We start from the raw sequence: 25,620 nt of genomic DNA on the forward strand, positions 1-25,620 counted from the left end.
ATCATGGGGAGACCAGGAACATCAGTTATACATTGCACTCAATATAAAAAGCCTGGGGACTACAGGTATAGATAGCATTCTATACACAGATTATGGGAAGGCAAGGGACTCCAAGTACACAATGCATTCAGAAAGTCTTCAGAGCCTTTCACAGGCAAAGATCTGGAGAAGGGTACAAAAAAATGCTGCACTGAAAGGTCTCTAGAGCACAGTGGCCTCCATAATTCTTAAATGGAAGTTGTTTGGATGTTAAATGTTTGGGACAATCAATACTCTTCCTAGAGCTGGCCGTTCCACCAAAGTAAGTAATCGGGGCAGAACACCCTTGGTATGAGAGGTGACCAAGAACCCAATGATCACTCTGAGCTCCAAAGATCCTGTGTGCAGATGGGAGAAACTTCCAAAAAGGTCTGGACTTTATGGCAGAGTGGCCAGAAAGAAGCCTCTCCTCAGTAAGACACATGAAAGCACACCTGGAGTTTGCAAAAAAGCACCTAAATGACTGCAGACTGAGAAACAAGACTCTCTGGTCTTATGAAGCCAAAATTAAACTTCTAAGTGTCATGTCTTGAGGAAATCAGGCACTGCTCATCACTTGCCCAATACCATCCCTACAGTGAAGCATGGTGGTGGCAGCATCATGCTGCGGGGGTGTTTATCAGTGGCTGGGACAGAGAGACTGGTCAGGGTTGAGGGAAAGCTAAATGGAGCAAGGTACAGAGATATTCTTAATGAAAACCTGATCCAGTGATCTGTACTTCAGACTGAAGGTTCACCTTCCAACAAGACAATGACCCTAAGCACACAGCCAAGACAACACAGGACAACTGTGTGAATGTTTTTAGTAGCCCAGCCAGAGCCCTGACTTGAACCCAATCAAACATCTCTGGAGAGACCTGAAAATGGCTGTCCACTGACTGTCCCCATCCAACCTGACAATGCTTGAAGAATGGCAGAAAATCCCTAAAATCCAGGTGTAGAAACCTTGTGGGATCATAACCAAGAAGACTGGAGGCTGTAATCTCTGACAAACCTGCTTCAACTGAGTAAGTCCTGAGTAAAGGGTCTGAATACTTATGTCAAAGATTTTAGTTTTTCCTTTTCAATAAAATTACCAAAGATTTCAAACATTCTGTTTTCACTTTTTCATTATGGGGCATTGAGCGCAGAATGATGGGGGAAACGTGATTATTTTTTTCTTTAGCACAAGGCCGCAACATATCAAAATGTGAAAAAAGTAAAAGGGTCTGAAGACTTTCTGAATGCAATATACTGAGAATTAGGTATACATAGAGTCACTGATCACCACGGGATCTACTGTATTTTTTGCCCTATAAGACGCCCATAAGGGAAACCTAGGTTTTAGCGGAGGATGATAAGAAATTTTTTTTTTCCACTAGACCTCAGTTCACAGCCCCAATCAGACCCCCAATGTTAAGACCTCCGCTCAGACCCCAATGTGAATCACCCTCAATCAGACCTCAGATCATACCCCCACACCTCAGATCATACCCCCAATTTTAATAAGACCACAATAAGACCTCAGCTCCGACCCCAATGTGAATGACCCCCAATCAGACCTCACATGAGACCCCCATACCTCAGAGGAAATAAAAAATAAATAAATCAACTTACCTCTCCTGCTCCGGACGCCACGGGTCCCAGGATCCAGCTCTCGGTTTCTCCTGCTGCGCACTGTGCTGTGCCCCGAAGCGCACAGCGCGAGGACACCGAGTGTCCAGCTTATGGTAGAGGACCAGGAAGCGGTGAATACAGAGCCAGGGGAGTGCTGTATTCACCGCTTCCCAGTTCTCTGGTACTAATGAGCGATTCCATAGTGGAAGCACTCATTAGTATTCACCCCAAATATGGTGCATACTGAGTGCTACTTCTATACAGACAGCCCAGGAAGACCATGGACTCCAGGTATAAATAGCACTCAATATGTAGAGCCTGTGGGGATCAGGGACTCCATCTATAAGTAGCACTAAATATACAGAGCCTATGGGGATCAGGAGCTTCACATATACCTAATGCTCAATAAATAGAGCCTGAGGATACCATGGACTCCAGGTATAAGTAGCACTCAATATACAAATCACTGGAAGATCAGGGACTCCTGCTTTACATAGCACTCAATATATAGAGCCTGAGGCATACAGTTATACATTGCAACTAATAAATAGATCTGAAAAGTGCGCAAATTACAGCAACCTCCAATAAGAGGCTAGATCTTTCCTGACGCTCCTCATTCTCATGACTTACCTTCGCCCACCAGCTGGACAGCACAAAGTATGTGTTGACATTCTCTTCCCCAAACTGTTCCGCCACGTAGAGTCCGAGTGACCCGTACTTGTCATAGATATTTCTCTTCGTGGCATCTGTTAATATACCGTGTGCGTTGTTGATCTCCTTGAATTTCTCGGAGGCTTCTGGATTATCTGGGTTTTTATCTGGATGGTATTTCAGTGCGAGCTTCCTGCAAGATGCAATAACATATCCTATATAAACACCTGCAGCTTTCCTATGTATTTCATGAAAGCGCATCAGTTTTAAGATCTCCGTTTGTGGTCAGTGAATAGGAACCTTCCTGTTTACAGTCTGAAAACCTGTACAGACCTTATACTCCTCTCAGCTGAAGGCTTGTTACAATTGTATTTAGTCCAGCTGATCCTCTGTGACTTCTAAACTAAAAAACACTAACAAACTATCAGAAAGGAGATTGATTTGTGCTGTTGGGATATGTAGAGTTCATAAAGGATTGCCTAGATTGGATACAACTGTAGCAAACCATCAACTGTGTTAAGTACTTGGTCTATATAAGTTTTTGCTACTTCAATAGGCCCGATGCCTTGTTCTCACTGTATGAAGCTGCTGCCAGCATGCATGCGCATCCGGAGGAAGGAGGTACGTGGGAGGAACAGCTGAGTGGTTGGCTCAATAAGAGTTGTCCGACAGCTGCAGGAGGTATATGGGCAACTTTACTCACCGGTAACATCTTTTGATGTCATCAGATGTGGCATTCTTGTCCAGTCCTAGAACATGATACAGGGATTCTCCAGAGGTAGACAGGGAGCGCTGCCGTTGGTCCGCCATCTTGGTCTCTAAAGAGAAAAAAATGTTAGTGCAGTTTTCGCACTGGCCACTAGGCCTAATCACAGACGCCACATCTGGGCCTGTAAAGATCACTTTACTGTAGTTACATGTTTATCTGACATTCTGATCCTGCAGATAACGATATCAACACTCTGTCTAGATTACACTGGATCCACCATTCACAATAGGTGATATCACAGCTTATCTACTCCCTCCTGACCTCTGCACAGATCACAGCATGCCTAGAAAACTCTCCCATAGAAGTCAATGAGGTCCCCTTCAGTCCATTGTGTCTATGGCCCATGTGGCTTCTCGCCACTTTTCTAAAGTGGAGTGGAAGGGGGTGGGGCTTAGCAGGAGGGGGTGAAGCCATCCGCAGCCCACCTGATTTTCCACAATTTACACCAGAAACGGACGTGCCTCTTAAAATATTTGTGGCATCACGCTCTAGGGCACACAAGTTAAAGACTGGAGTAGGAAACGCTGGTCTTGATAAACCTCCCACAGGATTCCTTCCTCTCTTCACCAACTCTAATGAACCCACAGGGTATGATGGGAGTTGTAGTTTTACACCAGCTGTAATTCCATAGAGAGGATACCTCCAGATCTAAGGCCCCTTTCACATGAGCGAGTATTACACGCAGGTGCAATGCGTGATGCAAAATCCGGACCCATTCATTTCAGTGGGTACATGTGCGTTGGTTTTCACGCATCATTTGTGCGTTGCGCGAAAATCGCAGCATGTTCTATATTCTGCAATTTTCACAAAACACTGGCGCCATAGAAGTGAATGGGTGTGCGTGAAAATGGCATTGTATCCGCAAGCAAGTGTGGATGCAATGCGTTTTTCACGGATGGTTGCTAAGAGCTGTTTTTTGTAGACATTCAGTTTTTTATCACGCGCGTGCAAAACGCATTAAATCGCAATACACCCACGCAATAAAAACTGAACGCGATCGCAGGCAAAACTGAATGATTTTGCCTGCGAAAACGCACATTTTTCACTGAACGCATTCACAACGCATCAGGACACACTTGGAAGGGGCCCAAGAGTCCATAAAGTTATTAAAAAAAGAAAAAAGAAAGCCCTCTGTCCTATAATACTCTCACAGATATATGCACAAATAGGAATAAAATAAAGCACGGTGGATCAACAGATGGTCACTGCCACCGCTCCGGAATTCAGAAAACGATGGAACGAAGGAGGAGACATCAAGTAAGTAGCGACAAGGAGTCTGTCAGAGGGACAAATGTCCTCACACAGAGTTAAATCCCCTCGGGGAAAAGTCCCTTCTAATACACTGTGTGATCACCCCTCCTCCCCGCCATCTGCTGCTAAGTGCGTATTCTCTCTCTAATGATCTACGGGGCCCTAGGTGTGAGGATGCTATCATAGATAATAAGCCATAAGACATCGGTGAATACAAACCTCCCCATTACCAGAACCAGTAGTGCTGACAAAATGCATTTATCTGTAAGGTTAATTATAGAAACTTTCCAATCCATTGTCTCTGGGATCAGATCTCAGACAGTAGCAAACAATAACCAATCCTCGCCTACTGAGTACAGATTCATGTTGTGCAGCATGATCAGCGAGACGGTAATTGCGATCATACAATAAACAGGCACTGACGAGCAGAGCTGCCTGGTGGAAAACCACTTTGCCATGGAGATCTTGCAAGTCCACTCAGCTCAAAACCTACTGCAGTTAATCCCAATATCACAGATTCCCCCCCCCCCCCCCCCCAGGGTCCAAGAAGCTGAGATAGGAGGAGTTGTTTGATGGTTTTTAACACAGCACAGCTGCATTAATTGTGCCTAGCTTTTTCTTGTCATACTTAGGCCTCATGCCGTGCTGTTTTTTGTGGTCCACAAAAAATGGAAGCCACCCGTGTGCCTTCCGCAATTTGCGGAACGGAAGGCCCATTGTAGACATGCCTATTCTTGTCCGCAAAACGGACAAGAATAGGACATGCTATATTTTTTTTGCAGGGCCGCCGAACGGAGCAACGGATGCGGACAGCACACAGAGTGCTGTCCGCATCTTTTGCGGCCCCACTGAAGTGAATGGGTCCGCACCCGAGCCGCAAAAACTGCAGCTCGGATGCGAACCCGAAAAACGGTCGTGTGCATGAGGCCTTACAGTGGTCAAGGAAGTCGAGATCCAGGAGCTGTTTAAGATAGCTCCTTAGCCACCGGTCCTTGACAGCTCCACATGGTCAAAAAGACATTCCAACACCAAGAAGGGCAAGCCATATGGTTATACACATCTAGGTAGTACAAGGTGTCACTAATGATCACATTTTCAAGCACCTAGCTCCAATCTGTGGCATGTGGGAGGGGCATAAAAGCCAGAGTGAAAGCAAAGTTTTTTAGCCACATGAAACCTCAAAAGTCGGATCAAATCAGGATGATTGTGTGATGTCTCCTGTTCATTGACAGGCCAGTTATCACAAACTGAGAGGAACGGAATCATTGAACTGAGAGACCTTGGTTTATCTCTATGGGAGATTGTTATGAGCCTAGGCCGACATATCATTAATGTTCGACGTTGCGTGTCCTGGTGGTTAGCAGAACAAAAACGAACTGGAATGACAGCAAGAGGTGCACAGAGGTGAACCTCTGCACAGATGGATCATCTGGTTGCAAAAAGGCTCTTAGTGATCCATTCTATACTGCAAGTGAAATTGGACAGCCTGCATGGCCTAAGCGTGCCACCATGGCCTGAAGCATCTCCGGACTTGTCTCCTATAGAGCACATGTGGGATGTCATTGGTTGGCCATTGTGAAGGGAGCTGCCAGCAGTGGATCTTGATGATTTCCGTGCCCAAGTGCATTCAGAGTGGCAGACAACCATTAATGACCTCGTTGATAGGATGCCAAGATGTGTAAGTGTTTTTATTACTACACGTGACTCTCAAATTCAATACTGAATAAACTGAGGTGTTTTGAATATTTTGTTTCCATTTTTTCATAATTTGCATATGATTAACATGTCTATCAATCCTGTGATTTTCATAATTCCACACCTTTTTTTTTTGGTGTTGCAATTTCTACAAGACATGCTGAATGACCACTACCTTATGTCACCTATATCCAGTGCGGAGAACTTTCAGGGGGCAGAATAACAGAAGAGGGGCACGTCGGCTGAGATCAGCCAATGTGAACATATGATGCCGCAGTAGCCCTCCACCCAATAAAAAACAATTTCCATGTTGACCAGTCACATTTGGGCAATCACCCTCCTATGGGAGAAGGGTGCCAAAGTGAGGCCTTTAACCCCTTAACGGAACGGTTAAAAATCAATCAAACATGTGGTCTTACTGAAGTAAAGATATTAGTCACACCAATGGATGTAAATGGCTTTGGAGGTTCTCAGCACTAGATGCATGTGAGAAAGTAGGAAGATTTCTGCACTTGCTGTTGTTTAACACTAGCGGCAAAATCTTCCGGCAGTTTCATCGTATACGGCAATGCCAGATACTACCTCTCCCCGCTGGAGCCCATTGACTATAATGGGTCCTGTTTCTGAAATTAGTCCAGGAATTCCGCCAGGTAAAAACTGCTGCAAGCACCAGTTTTTGTCTGACCGGATACGGCACCGATACCCCCTTCTGGCTGTGACGGATACGATGAACTTCAACAGGCTGTTCCAACAGCCCGCCATAAGATTTTAGCTGTACTGTGAAACTAGCCTTAAAAGGTTTGTCTCGCCTGAGACAGCTAGGATATGCCCCCAATATCGGATAGGTGGCCCTCTGGGACCCGCACCTATCTGTACTGTGAAACTAGCCTTAAAAGGTTTGTCTCGCCTGAGACAGCTAGGATATGCCCCCAATATCGGATAGGTGGCCCTCTGGGACCCACACCTATCTGTACTGTGAAACTAGCCTTAAAAGGTTTGTCTCGCCTGAGACAGCTAGGATATGCCCCCAATGTCTGATAGGTGGCCCTCTGGGACCCGCACCTATCTATAGAACAGAGCCCACAAAGTGATGGAGGGCGCACCACCCTCCTTATTCCTACACCCGAACAGCTGATCGTCAGGGGTCCGACATCCTGCATCCCCACTGATTGGCTAGTGATGGCCTAACCTGAGGGTAGGCCATCATTTAGTAAAGGTTGGACAACCCCTTTAAATAATAACGGCACAATTACATACCAGAGTGAACGTGCAGTATGGGTTACCTATAGCAGGGATTAGCCTTGTAACCCAACAGACATATTCATTAACCCAGCAAAACTATGACACTAAACCTTCCACACTTTATGATCATAATAGAACAACCATAACTAGTTTGCCCTTTGATTCTGCATTCCCCCCCCCCTTTTTATTGTTCTTAGGGCTCATTCAGACGGCCGTATGCTGTCTGCAAAAACCTGCGGACAGTTCAGCATGTCCGCAAAAAAAACGTATTGTATTCAGTTTTTTTGCTGATCCATAGACTTCAATAGGGCCATGTCTTGATTTTCACTGACAAGTATAGGACGTTTCATTTTTTTGCTGAGCCGTGTAATGTAAGAAAAGTGCCCCATAGAAGTGAATAGGACAGCATCTAATCTGCAAAAAAAACGTATCCGCATTTTTGCGGACAGCATACGGCCATCTGAATGAGCCCTTAGACTGAACGTGGCCACTGTTTTCAATTCCCAACCGTTTTCTATATTTCACCATCAGTGCATGAGAATGTTCTTATATATTCAATGGCTATAAAACAACCCTGACCTAATACTTCTGACAATGTATCCAGTCTATGCACTTCTCTGTTGGTAAAGCTATGTCCACATTTGAATCATAGCTTCCTTCATAACAACGGACAACAGATCCAAATAGCACCCAATGGACACCCCTCCGACATATAATGGGCTCCTCCAGGGTTCTATTGTTTGACAGCAAGAACAGAGCTGCATGGATGGCCTGGCTAAGGCCGCGTTCACATCTGTGGCAAGACGATCCGGTTGCCTGATGCAGCACAAATGGCGGCGGGTGGCCAGCCAGACCACAAACCCATGCATTCAGCGGTATTTGTCCGGTCGAAACCCAGCATTTATGCCAAAAAGCACCATTGGTGAACGTTTTCGGCAGACTGTTCCAGCAGAGAACAGTCTGCCAGCGTTCACCGGATTTGGCATTGCCAGATTCAACAGATCACCGCTGGATCCCTTTTGATTGTAATGTAATCCAGCGGTGATCTGTGGATGCTGGCAGGCTGTTCCCTGCCGGAAACGTTCACCAGAGATGTAGCCTTAGAAACAATTTGCTGATAATTTCCAGGTCAATACAGGAGAACCTCCGTCTGTACTGTACTGGCTAAAAATGAGAAAAGGGTAAGGATCTGTTCACATCAGAGGTGGCGTTTGGAGCCTCTGACGGCAATTCTGACATTTTTTACTGAGGTAACTGCGATGCATGCTGCTGCTATAAAACAGGACTTCAACAGACGCCATCGATGGGGCCGTCGGTATCCGCCACTGGACAGATCATGTGTTGTGCTGTGGCTTGTGTGATACATGGAAGTCACCAGCCTAAAAAGATTTGGGATTATAGATTTGCCCCAGATCTCACTCATTTGCATTATAAAAAGCGTGAAATCTGCACTGAAATTCCACACAAATCATTGGCATGCTGTAGATTTCAAAATCCACCGCAGGTTAATCCTGCACCATGTAGTTGAGATTTTGAATACCGTATTGCACCGCAGATTTTCTCTCAGTCACACATACATATACCCTGAACCTGTAGCGCATCACTTTTAGGCCTCATTCACACGACCATATGGCCACTGTGCCTGTATTGCGGACTGCAAACCATGGGTCTGCAAAACACCAGGACCAGCAGTGTGAACTCGGCATCGCGGTGTGGACCCATTGACGTGATCCGCAACATACAGCAAAAGGTAGGACACGTCCTATCTTTTGCCGAGCGGAGGCATGCGAGCACACTCTTAGTCCATCCCTTCGCTTTCCACAGGCCCCGAGAGTGGACAGTTGTCATCTGTAAAGGTCTTCAACATACAATAGTAGATCTAATGGTAGCTGGATCTGTAAACCGATGATTAAACCAAATGAAGAGGGGGATCAATATTTTCAGCCGTCTATTAAAATCCTGTGGATATAATACAGGGCAGCTATCTGGTTGGCTAGTTTTTATTGCACAGCTGCTGGCAGGAGCATGGGACGAATCTCCCTCCTGCCAATATCTGTCAGTGTTGCCACACTGCCTGAAGGGCTGGACTGGCCAAAGCGAGCGTCGAGCTGGATATCCACTGCCCAGAAACTACGCCCCAGTGAACGGCTGTCAGGAGCCGGAGGACGGAATGGTACAGGTCCCATTTATCAGGCTGTTCTCCAGTGAGGACAGGGTTAACACAGGGGTGACGCATCAGCTGGTATGTTGGTGAAAGAGTTGGGAGGAAGGCGAATGTAAGCCATGTGATGGAACAGAAAGTGTCAATAAGGCAAACTTCTTCTTTTTTCCAGTCTAGGTTTTTAGCCAGAAAAACGGTTGGGTAATGAGTTGTAAGACGAGGAGCAGCAGCAATGGGTGGGCAACACCGGAGAGGGGGGAGGGGAGGCAGACAAGAGAGGTCTATACTCCGCAGGCAGCGTGGATGATGAGGGTCTGTATAGTTCAAAGAATACAGGTCTATAGAGCGCAGGGAGGGCAGAGGATAGAGGTCTATAGAGCGCAGGCAGTGCAGAGGATACAGGACTATAGAGCGCAGGCAGTGCAGAGGATACAGGACTATAGAGCGCAGGCAGTGCAGAGGATAGAGGACTATAGAGCGCAGGCAGTGCAGAGGATAGAGGACTATAGAGCGCAGGCAGTGCAGAGGATACAGGACTATAGAGCGCAGGCAGTGCAGAGGATACAGGACTATAGAGCGCAGGCAGTGCAGAGGATAGAGGACTATAGAGCGCAGGCAGTGCAGAGGATAGAGGACTATAGAGCGCAGGCAGTGCAGAGGATAGAGGTCTATAGAGCGCAGGCAGTGCAGAGGATAGAGGTCTATAGAGCGCAGGCAGTGCAGAGGATAGAGGTCTATAGAGCGCAGGCAGTGCAGAGGATAGAGGTCTATAGAGCGCAGGCAGTGCAGAGGATAGAGGTCTATAGAGCGCAGGCAGTGCAGAGGATAGAGGTCTATACAGAGCGCAGGCAGTGCAGAGGATAGAGGTCTATACAGAGCGCAGGCAGTGCAGAGGATAGAGGTCTCTACAGAGCGCAGGCAGTGCAGAGGATAGAGGTCTCTACAGCGCAGGCAGTGCAGAGGATACAGGTCTCTACAGAGCAGGCAGTGCAGAGGATACAGGTCTCTACAGAGCAGGCAGTGCAGAGGATACAGGTCTCTACAGAGCAGGCAGTGCAGAGGATACTGGTCTCTACAGAGCAGGCAGTGCAGAGGATACAGGTCTCTACAGAGCAGGCAGTGCAGAGGATACAGGTCTCTACAGAGCAGGCAGTGCAGAGGATACAGGTCTCTACAGAGCAGGCAGTGCAGAGGATACAGGTCTCTACAGAGCAGGCAGTGCAGAGGATACAGGTCTCTACAGAGCAGGCAGTGCAGAGGATACAGGTCTCTACAGAGCAGGCAGTGCAGAGGATACAGGTCTCTACAGAGCAGGCAGTGCAGAGGATACAGGTCTCTACAGAGCAGGCAGTGCAGAGGATACAGGTCTCTACAGAGCAGGCAGTGCAGAGGATACAGGTCTCTACAGAGCAGGCAGTGCAGAGGATACAGGTCTCTACAGAGCAGGCAGTGCAGAGGATACAGGTCTCTACAGAGCAGGCAGTGCAGAGGATACTGGTCTCTACAGAGCAGGCAGTGCAGAGGATACTGGTCTCTACAGAGCAGGCAGTGCAGAGGATACTGGTCTCTACAGAGCAGGCAGTGCAGAGGATACTGGTCTCTACAGAGCAGGCAGTGCAGAGGATACTGGTCTCTACAGAGCAGGCAGTGCAGAGGATACTGGTCTCTACAGAGCAGGCAGTGCAGAGGATACTGGTCTCTACAGAGCAGGCAGTGCAGAGGATACTAGTCTCTACAGAGCAGGCAGTGCAGAGGATACTGGTCTCTACAGAGCAGGCAGTGCAGAGGATACAGGTCTCTACAGAGCAGGCAGTGCAGAGGATACAGGTCTCTACAGAGCAGGCAGTGCAGAGGATACTGGTCTCTACAGAGCAGGCAGTGCAGAGGATACTGGTCTCTACAGAGCAGGCAGTGCAGAGGATACTGGTCTCTACAGAGCAGGCAGTGCAGAGGATACTGGTCTCTACAGAGCAGGCAGTGCAGAGGATACTGGTCTCTACAGAGCAGGCAGTGCAGAGGATACTGGTCTCTACAGAGCAGGCAGTGCAGAGGATACAGGTCTCTACAGAGCAGGCAGTGCAGAGGATACTGGTCTCTACAGAGCAGGCAGTGCAGAGGATACAGGTCTCTACAGAGCAGGCAGTGCAGAGGATACAGGTCTCTACAGAGCAGGCAGTGCAGAGGATACAGGTCTCTACAGAGCAGGCAGTGCAGAGGATACAGGTCTCTACAGAGCAGGCAGTGCAGAGGATACAGGTCTCTACAGAGCAGGCAGTGTGGAGGATACAGGTCTCTACAGAGCAGGCAGTGTGGAGGATACAGGAGTACATAAGGTGGAGAGGTTCCAAGTCTATACAGCACACACTGGCTTAGGATGCAGGTCTATACAGCGCAGAATATGGAGAGGATAAAAGTCTATACATTGCAAGTGATGGAGAGAATACAGGTTTAGGGTCCATTCACACAACCGTATTTATGGGTCCGCATCCGGTCTGCAATTCTGCAGAACTAATGTGGACCCATTTATTTCAACGGGGCCGCAAAAGATGTGGATAGCACACCCTGTGCTGTCCGCATCCTTATGTCCATCCCGCAGCCCTGCAAAAAAAAAATAGAGCATGTCCTATTCTTGTCCACATTCGCGGACAAGAACAGGCCTTTCTATCATAGGACTGGCTGTGTGCGTTCATCAAAATGCGGAATGCACACGGCCGGTATGAGTGGTCTGCAGATCGCAAAACACATACAGTTGTGTGAATGTAGCCTTATACAGTGCAGGCGATGGCGAAGGTGTAGATCTATATACCGTAGTAATGGTGCAGGGGGTCCAGGTCTACACAGCACAGGTAGTGTGGATGTACAGCATGGAGAGTACATCCATACAGTGCAGGTGATGGCGAGGGTACCAGTCTATACAGTGCAGGTGGTGGAAATAGTACAGATCTATATTGTGCAGGTAGTGGAGAGGATATAAGGCTATAATGCACAGTTAGGGTATACGCACGTAGCAGGGTTTTCCTTTGGAAATAAGCTGCGGCCAAATGAAGGGCAACATTATCCCTCACTGAGAAACAGTGAATTTGCAGCAGATTTCACTGCGGTATATGCAATAAAATACATTTCAAAATACCGCCTTGTGAATATAACTCAGCGTACGGGGTACAGGTCTATACAGCAGAGGCATTGCAGAGGATAGAGGTGGAGACAGCTCTGTAAACTGACCATCCAAAGAGAAAAACAAGAAAATCAAGCTTAGGAATGATAACGGTGACATTTCCTGCAGGTTTACATTCCTCGCTCTGAGGAACTGGATTCGTCTTCAAGAATATATATATATGTCAGAGATCGGGGACTAATTCCACAGCTACATGAGTCACCGAGAAGACACCTTGGTGGCTGCCTCAGGCTGCTTAGAAAATAATCATTTTACCGCCTCAGGTTTCCATCATACTTTCCGAAATATTCCACGGAGGAGGCACTGCTTACTGATCTCAGATGCACTTCTATCCCTTCATTCCCTGGAACAAGGGCCTATAAGCATCCTGAGCCATTCAGGTCTGTGAAAAGCTGAGTGCATCATAACGGTGGCCACTGATGGACAACACCCAGCATCCAGCCTGTGTTACTGGTGTAAGCGACCAAAGGACATTCTACCCGGGCCAGCTGACAACGCAATTATCGGGAGCTGTATGTACATGCAGCAATCATTCCCTGTTTATAGGAATGAGCGATCGCTACTGTGATCGTTTGTCCCCATACAGAGTTAGGCCTAATGCACACGATCGTATGTATTTTGCGGTCTGCAAAAAATACGAATGACATCCGTGTGCATTACGTTTTGCGGAACGGAACAGCTGGCCCTTAATAGAACAGCACTATATTTGTCCGTAATGCAAACAATAATAGGACATGTTCTATTTTTTGGGCGGAACGGAAATATGGACATAAAGAAACGGAATGCACACGTAGTACCTTCAGTTTTTTTGCGGACCCATTGAAATGAATGGTTCCGTATACGGTCCGAAAAACCCCCCAGAAAGGACATGGAATGAAAATACGCTCGTGTGCATGAGGCCTCAGATCCCTATTTACAGAGGGCAATCAATGATTTATGGTGTTGCATTAAAGGGAACCTCAGAATCTCCTCCTTGCTCCCCGACGTCAGACAGCCAGAGCGCCGTAATCTCACGATGCGCGAGCTAGTGTTACTTCTCTGTGCTGGCATCAGCCTCAGGGAAGGAACAGTGGATGCGCTAGCTCGCGCATCGTGAGATTACGGCGCTCTGGCTGTCTGACGTTGGGGAGCAAGGAGGAGATTCTGAGGATGCGGGGCGGTGCTGCGCTCCTTCACGCTGGACTCATCTCACGTACAGGACACATCTCATGGTAATTTGCATATGGATCAAATCGTTTTTTTTTTCCACAATAAAAGCACACAGAGCTATGGGGACTGGGTATTGCGGATGTGCTAGTGGCCATCTAGCAACCCATGTCCTCATCTCTATACATCAAATCCCGGTGACAGGTTCCCTTTAAATGGTTATTTCCATCTCATGTCAGATAGGCGTGGGTCCCAACATCTCCAAATCCGGACCTCCGAAAATAAAAGGAGCACACACCGCACATGCTCTCCATTTACTTCTATAAGAGTTCTGAAAACAGCCAAGTAGATGCGCTTGGCTATTTTCGGAAGTCCCATAGAAGCGAATGGAGAGCGCAGTGTGCATACCGGGCCACCGCTTCATTCACCGCTATGGGTCTGCCGAATAGTGGATTCGGTGCTCAGCTATTTTTGGAACTCCCATAGCAGTGAATGGAGGGTGGACCCCCGCTTGCGCAGTGAGCTCTCCTTCACTTTGAGGCCTCCTGCACACGACCGTATGGTTTTGAGGTCCGTTTTAAACGGTTCCGTTTTTTTTGTTTCAGTAGTGTTTCCGTTTGGTTTCTGTATGTGATGCGTTTTTTGCGGATTGCAAATGGAAACGGAAACATAAAATAATGTTTAAACAGTAAGTACATAAAAAAATTGGGCTGGGCATAAAATTGTCAATAGATGGTTCAGCAAAAACGGAACAGATACGGAAGACATACGGATGCATTCAGGGTTTTTTTGCGGAACCATTGACTTGATTTGCGAGCAATAATAGGACATGTTCTATATTTGAACGGAACCAAAATACCTTCAATTTTTTTTGCGGATCCATTGAATTAATTGGTTCCGTATACGGAACGCAAAAAACGGAATGCAAGAGGCCTAAAGGACTCTGGTCACCAATGCATGAGATGGGAATAACCCTTTAAAAACGTGATCACCTGATGAACGAGTGATCGGTGGCACATTTACACATGGAACGTTCCTTCCCAGTAATTGCAGAGTTTCTTGGCCTGTGTAAAATGGCCTTAAAGGGGTTATCCAGGATTTTGCACTTTTAGTACCTAGCTCCCACAGCGTGTGGAACCTAATAAAAAAATAAAATAAAAAATCATACCTTTGCATCCTCCAGTCTAGTGCCCTGTCTCTATCTGGCAACCTTTCAGTCATGGTACGGATAGGGTCATGTGCACCGCTGCAACCAATGACTGGCCTCAGGGGTGACATGTTCCCAAGTGGCATGTCACCCAGCTGTGATGTGCTGCTTGGGGGGCACATCACTGCTGAGGCCAGTCATGTGACCCCATCTGGAAGTAAACAGACCAGGACCAGTAGATCACCAAACATAACCAGAGCACTGGACTGGAGCATCAGAGAGCAGGTACTACATGATCCGGGGGCTAGGAAAGAGAATTCCTGTGCTGCGCTCCACCCCTCAGTCCTGCACTTACAATACAGCGTATCAGTCCGCACGTACCAGTTAATAGAAAAAACTGACAAGGTAAATCTGGCCACCTAAAAGAAAGGATCTGGCCACTGGGATTAGCACTGGTCCCTGCACCATAACGTCAGGATCTTTTCCCATATCTGGTCCTCTGTGACACAGGCTTGGAGCTCAATAACAAGATCAGGGTATGATCAGAAGTATACAGGGCTTCACTGAGAATCAGATCTAACATCTCTAATAAACATTCAATATGACATCATAAAGTCACAGTAAGTCACTAGACATCACTATGATGTCACTTTCTGCAAAGGGACCCATTTCCAATAGGCAGTATCTGGAGGGGGTGGACCTGCCTGTACCACATACGGTCTTCAGATATTGAGCTCAGCAGCGCTGGATGTCTGCTAGATCTGATAACAGAGACTTATTACAAAACAGCGTGATGTGCACTTAATTAAATCCTCGGCAGAACCCCCTCGCGTCATTGCTAAAATGTGAATCTCACCAATTCCGACACTTACATTGGTGAAAAATACACAACTGATCATTACCCAGTGAGATCAGCACATACAGGTGAAACTCGAAAAATTAGAATATTGTGCAAAAGTCCATTTATTCCATTAATGCAACTTAAAATTAGAATATTGTGAAAAGGTTCAATATTCTAGGCTCAAAGTGTCACACTCTAGTCAGCTAATTAATCCATAGCCCCCGAGCAAAGGGAACCTGAGATTGTGACTTTGGGGATTTATAAGCTGTAAGCCATAATCATCCAAATTATAACAAATAAAGGCTTGAAATATCTCGCTTTGCATGTAATGAGTCTATCTCATATATTAGTTTCACCTTTTAAAGGGAATCTGTCACTAGCACATTAGCAAAAAAAAATTTTTTTATGAATCCATGTGTAATAAAGTACCTTATATCCATATGTCTTGTTCTTTTTATTCTGTGTCTTGTCATTTCTTAAAAAAAACGCTTCTTATGATATGCAAATGAAGCTGTAAGGAGCCCAGAGGGGCGTTATTCTTTCTCCACGGTGCCCAGGAACGCCCCTCTGAAGTGCCGTGCCCGCCTAAATTTGAAAACTAATAACTCCTCCAAGTTCAGCTAAATCACCTCCCAGAGGCGAGGCTAAGTGCCCCAGCCCCCCCCCCCCCCCCCCCCCCCCAGTGCCGGCGATTTAGCTGGCTGAGGAAACAGTGAACCCGTCACTGGGATCGGCGCATGCCCAGTGACGCTGTTGCCCTCAGTCGTCTTATCATCGCCGTGACAGATTCCCTTTAAGTTGCATTACTGAAATAAATGAACATTGCACAATATTCAAATTTTTCGAGTTTCACCTGTAGATGTGTAATATTTAAAGGGTGTGTTTACTTTTGCAACCAATTTTATTTCTCCAATGCATCTAAAATAATAAATAAAGCAACTAATCCTTATAAGGCTACTTTCACACTAGCGTTCGGGGTTCCGCTTGTGAGCTCCGTTTGAAGGCTCTCACAAGCGGCCCCGAACGCTTCCGTTCTGAATGGATACCATCGTTTGAATTATAGGAGCGGATCCGTCTGTGCAGACACCAGACGGATCCGCTCCGAACGCAAGTGTGAAAGTAGCCTAACAGATCCCCACTCCTATGCAGACCTATGTGTTTCCAAAGTCACAGACTACAACCAAACCCACTCCCTCTTCTTAATAACCTGTAGCAGTGATCTCCAACAAAAATTAAAAAAATGTAAAAAAAAAAAAACAAACTCCCAGCATGCCCTCAGCATTTCCTCCTAGATGTGTAATATTGAAAGGGTTGAAATCGTTTTTTTTTTTTACTACTTCAATACATCCTTCACAGAACAATGCGTCTCCATGGTTACAGTACAGTATCATAACGCTTGTGTTCTCCAAGAATTAAAAGGACCTCAGAGAATCGCAGACCTGAGTTGGGGGACATTCTTTCCTGGCCCGCGCCGCTGGGTTTCGGCTCCATTGCCCCCCCGGCCGTCTCTGAATCTTCACGATGCTCTAGCATCAGCATCCATGACGGGCACCAGGTGACCATTGCAGCCAAGCACTGGATGCATCTGGTACCGGTCATCCGTGTGGCCAGTGGCTGCAGTGGCTCCGTGGCTCCTGTCAACATTACATCGATGCCAATGGAGAGACAGCTGGGGATCAACGGAGCCGGAAGCAGCTAAGCATGAACCCTGCCACTCTCTGAGGTCTCTACGTCTTGGATAACCCCTTTAAGGCGGTATTGGTCTATCTTTGGCAATACCCTGGACTTTGAATGAAGCGGCAGCACGCATGCTTCATGCAACAGGGGACATGGGACCCATTTACATGATCGGTGGGGTCCCAGGAGTCAGATGCTCATCACCAATCCCACGGATAAGTGATAAGTCGCCATTCTTGAACTACCCCTTTAGGATAAAATAGTCAAACTGATATAACTGATAAACGGTTGACAAATTATATTCAATTGAACATCAAACTGAGAGAAAGATACACTGCAGGTTTGGTGCCCCTTTAAAACACCCCGTTAGGGCACACAGTGTTCTCTAGCACTCCGTGTCTGAGCATCACACGGAAGGCCCATTGATTTCCTGAGTAAGGATTCATTTCCCCTGCAGCCATATTGCTTCTGCCTGCAATAATAGCTGATCCTGGCAATCAGCTCAAAGATGTTATCTACACATGTGCCGCCATATACGGGCCCCGAAAAACGTATATGATGCCCCTTATGGTCAGCCTCAAAACGAGGAGCATGACCAGAATACACATCCTGCCACCCATGAGTATACTGTACAGGTATGACATCCGATAGTTACAAATTTCAGGGATTCAGATTATCAGAATGTCACTCATCCCTATCATCTGTACATCTAATAGCCAAAATGGGACAAAAGAAGCTTCTACCCTTCATCTTAAAGGGTTTGTCCAAGTGTTTAATACTGATGAACCATCCTCGGGATAGGTCATCAATATGTGACGGGTGGGGGTCTGACGCCCAGCACCCACCGTCAATAAGCTGTTTGAAGAGGCCGCTGCAGCTTACAGGCACAGCGCCGCCTACTGGATAGTGGCTGCGCTTTGTACTACAGCTCAGCCTCATTCACTTGAATGGCACTAAGCAGCACAGGCCTAGGGAGAAGCCACAAACAGCTGATCAGCGGGGCGGGGGTATCGGGAACCCCACCGATCAGATACTGATGACCTGTCCTATACTGAGGATCGGTTATCCATTTTAAACACTCTGACAACCCCTTTAATATATATGAACACAGCAGAGCACATCATGTCCATACAAGCTGCAGCATCAGAACAGAGTTATCTGGTACTTACTGTTGGGGTACGACTATATGGCGAGGTTGTGCTGCAGTCAAATACTGTACGGGCTCTAATTAAACGCTCATTGATGGGTGATCCTGTCACTCGTGCAGGCATCACAGATCACCACGCGGTTTAAACAGAGATCCGATCCCCAGAAACAATGTAAGTGTATGGGGACAAGGGATTGCTAAAGAGATCCATCATCCTCATACTGTGGAGGTGATCTCTGCATGTAAATACTGCGCTTCCCCTCCACTGAACAAGCAGCCGACTGTCGGGAAGAAACACTTCCTTCCCCCCAATCGTCTAACATCGGGACGTGTAAACCCGCCTTAGGCTACTTTCACACTCGCTTTTTGGCTTTCCATTTGTGAGATCCGTTCAGGGCTGCGGACAACAAAATGCTGCCTGCCGCGTTTTGCTGTCCGTTTGATGAAACTAAGCCAAACGGATCAGTCCTGGCACACAAAGTAAGTCAATGGGGACGGATCCGTTTTCTCTGACATAATCTGGCACAATAGAAAACGGATCCGTCCTACATTGACTTTCAGTGGTGTTCATGAAGGATCCGTCTTTGCTATGTTAAAGATAATGCAAACGGATCTGTTCATGACGAATGCACGCGGTTGAATTATTGTAAAGGAACCATTTTTGCAGATCCATGACGGATCCGCCCAAAACGCGAGTGTGAAATGGCGCCATTGGGTTGGTACGTAAGACCATTCTACAAGTAAGGGCTCATTCACACGACCGTGGTTTTGTTCCGTGTCCGAGCCGCATTTTTGGCAGCTCGGGTGCGGACCGATTCGCTTCAACTGGGCCACAAAAGATGCAGACAGCACTCCGTGCGCTGTCCGCGTCCGTTGCAGGGCCCTCGCAAAAATGATGAGTCTGGTCCTATTCTTGTCCATTTTGCGGACAAGGATAGGCATTTCTATAAAGGGCCGTCCTTTCCGTAAATTGCGGAAGGCACACGGGCGGCATCCGTGTTTTGCAGATCCGCGAAATACGGCACGTTTGTGTGAACAAGCCCTAAAGGTCAAGCAATTCTCAGAGGTGAAACAGATGATGATCACAGGTCAGGGATGGTCGTGTAATAAAACCGCAATGTGTAAGACTATGTTCACACGCGGCAGAAATGCCTGCTCCTGCCCTCTCATCTGAAGAAGGCTTGCAGAAATCAATGCATCGGCTGCAGAGATTTACAGCAACGAATCCGCTGGTGTGAACATGGCCCATAAGCAGTTCTCACAAGTGCTGAGTGTTAACCCCATATTAGCCAGGCAGAACTGCTACAGCCCCCGGGACAGACGGCTCCCCGAGGCGGAGATTAGAGACACATATGCCACACACAGGTGGCGGATGGACGCCGGGCCCGCGCGCACACGTACGGCCGGAGACATATACACACTGATGCAAATCAATGGAGATTATGGATGAAGCCTATATTTAGCCGCCCCACCCCCTCCTCATCCTTCCTTCATCACCGAGCGGTCTGTATGCCGCCACCTTCCCCCCTCCCCGCTAGTTTTCCCAGCTGCAGGACGCGGCTCCACGCCTACGCAGCCGGTTCTCTCACCTCTCCCCGGTGCCGCTCGGTTCGGCTCGGTCACGTCTCGTCAGTCAGGCGCAGAGGGGGCGGTGCGTGCGCGGCCCTGGCAGTGACGTCACATAGGACCGCAGAATGCGCGCACCCGGAAGTGAGAGAAGCGGGGATGGAGCGCTGGGGTTCCCGGGGCGGGAAAAAAAGCTGTGTGAGGAGGAGGAGGGAGGAGGAAGGTGCGAAAGAGGCGAGGGAAATGCACGGCTGCTCTCTCTGACCCCTCTATACACATGCAGGCTTTCCCTAGCGTGCATGTGTACATAGTGGGGAGGGACCAGTGAGGGTGGCCACGTAAGAGCTCGGTCCAGGTGTTGTACAGGGCGTACACACCCATACGGGCAAGGTTTGGGCAGAAAGCCGGAGCTTGTCCTATTTAGGTCCATGTCTCACAGACCTGGAGACCATAGGAGGCAATGGCCTCTAGTGGTGTCCAGGTCCTGGTCATACATGGACGTATGGACCTCACTGCCATTAAATCACCCATACATTGCAGTCAAGCCATGGACAATTTTTGAAAGCATTACCCAGGAAAATAAATATATTTATGACTTATCTTCAGGATAGGTCGTCAGTATCAGATCTGCAGGGGTGTGACACCTCTTCCTAGACCAGTGACATCACTGGACGTCGGTCACATGGCCTAGTGGCAGCTCAGCCACATTTAGGTCAATGGTTTTGAGCTGCAATGCCAAGCAGTGCCACTATACAATGTACGGCGCTGTGCTTGCCTTGCATCATTGCATACCAGAGCTTCAGTGAGCGCAGCAGCTCCTGGAAACAGCTGATTGGCGGGGATGCAGAGATTTGGACCCCCCCAAGTCGTCATTATACAGGGTGGGCCATTTATATGGATACACCTTAATCAAATGGGAATGGTTGGTGATACACTGCTCAAAAAAATAAAGGGAACACTTAAACAACACAATGTAACTCCAAGTCAATCACACTTCTGTGAAATCAAACTGTCCACTTAGGAAGCAACACTGAGTGACAATCAATTTCACATGCTGTTGTGCAAATGGGATAGACAACAGGTGGAAATTATAGGCAATTAGCAAGACACCCCCAATAAAGGAGTGGTTCTGCAGGTGGTGACCACAGATCACTTCTCAGTTCCTATGCTTCCTGGCTGATGTTTTGGTCACTTTTGAATGCTGTTGGTGCTTTCACTCTAGTGGTAGCATGAGACGGAGTCTACAACCCACACAAGTGGCTCAGGTAGTGCAGCTTATTCAGGATGGCACATCACTGCGAGCTGTGCCCAGAAGGTTTGCTGTGTCTGTCAGCGTAGTGTCCAGAGCATAGAGGCGCTACCAGGAGACAGGCCAGTACATCAGGAGACGTGGAGGAGGCCGTAGGAGGGCAACAACCCAGCAGCAGGACCGCTACCTCCGCCTTTGTGCAAGGAGGAGCACTGCCAGAGCCCTGCAAAATGACCTCCAGCAGGCCACAAATGTGTCTGCTCAAACGGTCAGAAACAGACTCCATGAGGGCCCGACGCCCACAGGTGGTGCAGGACGTTTGGCATTTGCCAGAGAACACCAAGATTGGCAAATTCACCACTGGCGCCCTGTGCTCTTCACAGATGAAAGCAGGTTCACACTGAGCACATGTGACAGAGTCCTGAGACGCTGTGGAGAACGTTCTGCTGCCTGCAACATCCTCCAGCATGACCGGTTTGGCATTGGGTCAGTAATGGTGAGGGGTGCCATTTCTTTGGAGGGCCGCACAGCCCTCCATGTGCTCGCCAGAGGTAGCCTGACTGCCATTAGGTACCGAGATGAGATCCTCAGATCCCTTGTGAGACCATATGCTGGTGCGGTTGGCCCTGGGTTCCTCCTAATGCAAGACAATGCTAGACCTCATGTGGCTGGAGTGTATCAGCAGTTCCTGCAAGACGAAGGCATTGATGCTATGGACTGGCCCGCCCGTTCCCCAGACCTGAATCCAATTGAGCACATCTGGGACATCATGTCTCGCTCTATCCACCAACGTCACGTTGCACCACAGACTGTCCAGGAGTTGGCAGATGCTTTAGTCCAGGTCTGGGAGGCGATCCCTCACGAGACCGTCCGCCACCTCATCAGGAGCATGCACAGGCGTTGTAGGGAGGTCATACAGGCACGTGGAGGCCATACACACCTCTGAGCCTCATTTTGACTTGTTTTAAGGACATTACATCAAAGTTGGATCAGCCTGTAGTGTGTTTTTCCACTTTAATTTTGAGTGTGACTCCAAATCCAGACCTCCATGGGTTGAAAAATTTTGTGTGATTTTGTTGTCAGCACATTCAACTATGTAAAGAACAAAGTATTTCAGAAGAATATTTAATTAACTCAGATCTAGGATGTGTTATTTTTGTGTTCCCTTTATTTTTTTGAGCAGTGTATTAACTTCCTGTTTGTGGCACATTAGTATATCTGAGGGGTCAAACTTTTCAAGATGGGTGGTGACCATGGCGGCCATTTTGAAGTTGGCCATTTTGAATCCAACTTTTGTTTTTTCAATAGGAAGAGGGTCACGTGACATCAAACTTATTGGGAATTTCACACAAAAAACAATGGTGTGCTTGGTTTTAACGTAACTTTATTCTTTCATGAGTTATTTACAAGTTTCTGACCACTTATAAAATGTGTTCAATGTGCTGCCCATTGTGTTGGATTGTCAATACAACCCTCTTCTCCCACTCTTCACACACTGATAGCAACACTGCAGGAGAAATGCTAGCACAGGCTTCCAATATCTGTAGTTTCAGGTGCTTCACATCTCGTATCTTCACAGCAAAGACAATTGCCTTCAGATGACCCCAAAGATAAAAGTCTAAGGGGGTCAGATCGGGAGACCTTGGGGGCCATTCAACTGGCCCACGACGACCAATCCACTTTCCAGGAAACTGTTCATCTAGGAATGCTCGGACCTGACACCCATAATGTGGTGGTGCACCATCTTGCTGGAAAAACTCAGGGAACGTGCCAGCTTCAGTGCATAAAGAGGGAAACATATCATCATGCAGCAATTTCGCATATCCAGTGGCCTTGAGGTTTCCATTGATGAAGAATGGCCCCACTATCTTTGTACCTCATATACCACACCATACCACCATTTTTTGTTCCAACAGTCTTGGAGGGATCTATCCAATGTGGGTTAGTGTCAGACCAAAAGCGGTGGTTTTGTTTGTTAACTTCACCATTCACAAGTTTGCCTCATCACTGAACAAATTCTTCTGCGGAAACTGAGGGTCCTGTTCCAATTTTTGTTTTGCCCATTCTGCAAATTCAGTGCGCCGATCTGGGTCATCTTCGTTGAGATGCTGCAGTAGCTGGAGTTTGTAAGGGTGCCATTTGTGAGTAGCTAATATCCGCCGAAGGGATGTTTGACTAATGCCACCCTCCAGTGACATGCGGCGAGTGCTACGCTGTGGGCTCTTGCTGAATGAAGCTAGGACAGCCACTGATGTTTCTTCATTAGGCTACTTTCACACTAGCGTTTTTCTTTTCCGGCGCTGAGTTCCGTCCTAGGGGCTCAAATCCGGAAAAGAACTGATCAGTTTTATCCCCATGCATTCTGAATGGAGAGTCAGTCCTTCAGGATGCATCAGGATGTCTTCAGTTCAGTCTTTTTGACTGATCAGGCTTTTCAGAAAAACGTAGCATGCTGTATTTTTACCTCCGGCCAAAAAGCCTGAACACTTTGACTGAACGCCTGATCAGGCCTTTTTCCCATTGACTTGCATTAACGCCGGATCTGGCACTGTGTGTTCAGTCAAAACGGATCCGGCTTTTGCATGTTAAGCCCGAAAAATGTGAAAAAAAAGTTAAAGTCCATAAATGGCGGATCCGTTTTTTCCAATGCATTTTTTCATTGTGATCAAAATCCTGATCAGGATTCAAATGTAATCCGTTTTCACACGTTTTTCCGGATCCGGCGGGCAGTTCCGGTGTCGGAATTGAACGCCGGATTAAAACAACGCTAGTGTGAAAGTAGCCTTAGAGACAGATTTCATGCGTCCACATTTTGGCAAATCCAACACTGAACCAGTTTCACGAAATTTAGCAAGCAGTTTGCTAACTGTAGCATGGGAGATGGGTGGTCTCGTAGGGTGTCTTGCATTGAAATCTGCTGCAATGACCCGATTACTGCGTTCACCAGACATCAACACAATTTCTATCCGCTCCTCACGTGTTAACCTCGGCGACATGTCAATGGCTGTAAACAAAGAGAAACTTGTAAATAACTCATGAAAGAATAAAGTCACGTTAAAACCAAGCACACCATTGTTTTTCGTGTGAAATTCCCAATAAGTTTGATGTGTCACATGACCCTCTTCCTATTGAAAAAACAAAAGTTGGATTCAAAATGTCCGACTTCAAAATGGCCGCCATGGTCACCACCCATCTTGAAAAGTTTCCCCCCTCGTAAATATGTACTTTCCAGGATAATCCCTTTCAGGATGCAGCCACACAAACGTCTGTATTTTGACATCCGTGTTGCATGGTTTTGTTTTTTTTGTAGACCCATTGACTTCAATGGGTCCGTGGTTCACATTTGTGGCCAAGAATAGGACATATTCTATCTCTTTTGCAGAATGGATACAGACGGATGAGGAAAGCACACAAATGTCGTCCGAGTGTTTTTGCATCTGTATATCCATTCCGCAAATGATAGAACATGACCGATTCTTGACTGCAAATGTGGACCATGGACCTATTGAAGTCAATGGGTTCCCATAAAAATAGATGAAATACAGTTGTGTGAGTGAACCCTAAGGGCTGTTTCACATGAGCGAGTCCATTGCGGGAATAACGCTCCGTGTGTGAGTGTGATCCTCCGTTCTGGACTTGCAGGAGCCCACGGCATTAGGGCTCATGCACACGACCGTATGTATTTTGCAGTCTGCAAAACATGGATCCACCAAAAAAAAAACTGAAAGCATCCGTTTTTTTTTTGCGGATCCATTGTAACAATGCCTGTCCTTGTCTGCAAAACAGACAAGAATAGGACGTTCTATTTTTTTTGCAGAGCGGACATACGGACGCGAAATACACACAGAGTCATTTCCTTTTTTTCCAAGCCCCATTGAAATCATAGTTCCACATATAGACCTGTAAAAAAACTGAACGGAAACAGAAGAAAAATACGTTTGTGTGCATGAGCCCTAAGGCCTCTTTCACACGAACGATACGGATTGTGTCAGGATGCGTTCAGTGAAACTCGCACAATTTCACAGGCAAGTTCAGTCTGTTTAGGCCTCATGCACACGGATGGCATCCGTGTACGTTCCGCAATTTGCGGAACGGCACGGACAGCCATTAATATAACTGCCTATTCTTGTCCGCAAAACGGACAAGAATATTACAGGTCATATTTTTTTTGCGAACCACGGAACGGAGCAACGTGTGTGCTGTCCACATCTTTTGCGGCCCCATTGAAGTGAATGGGTCCGCATCCAAACCGCAAAAACTGCGGCTCG

At 47.2% G+C, this 25,620-nt stretch overlaps 1 protein-coding gene across 2 annotated transcripts in view; it reads right to left on the reverse strand.

Moving 5' to 3' along the window:
- DNAJC5 (DnaJ heat shock protein family (Hsp40) member C5) overlaps window positions 1-20,218 on the reverse strand; it is a 33,031-nt gene extending 12,813 nt beyond the window's left edge. For both annotated transcript variants that reach the window (XM_040439121.1, XM_040439120.1), the window contains exons 1-3: window positions 20,127-20,218; window positions 2,990-3,104; window positions 2,266-2,479 (exon numbers count right to left, since the gene is read on the reverse strand). In XM_040439121.1, the coding sequence (XP_040295055.1) occupies window positions 2,266-2,479; window positions 2,990-3,096 (321 nt within the window). In that variant the 5' untranslated portion in view covers window positions 3,097-3,104; window positions 20,127-20,218. The remainder of the gene's footprint in view (window positions 1-2,265; window positions 2,480-2,989; window positions 3,105-20,126) is intronic.
- Between the last annotated feature and the right edge of the window lie 5,402 nt (window positions 20,219-25,620).

This window comes from Bufo bufo, chromosome 6, assembly GCF_905171765.1.
Source record: "Bufo bufo chromosome 6, aBufBuf1.1, whole genome shotgun sequence".
Lineage (NCBI taxonomy): Eukaryota > Metazoa > Chordata > Amphibia > Anura > Bufonidae > Bufo > Bufo bufo.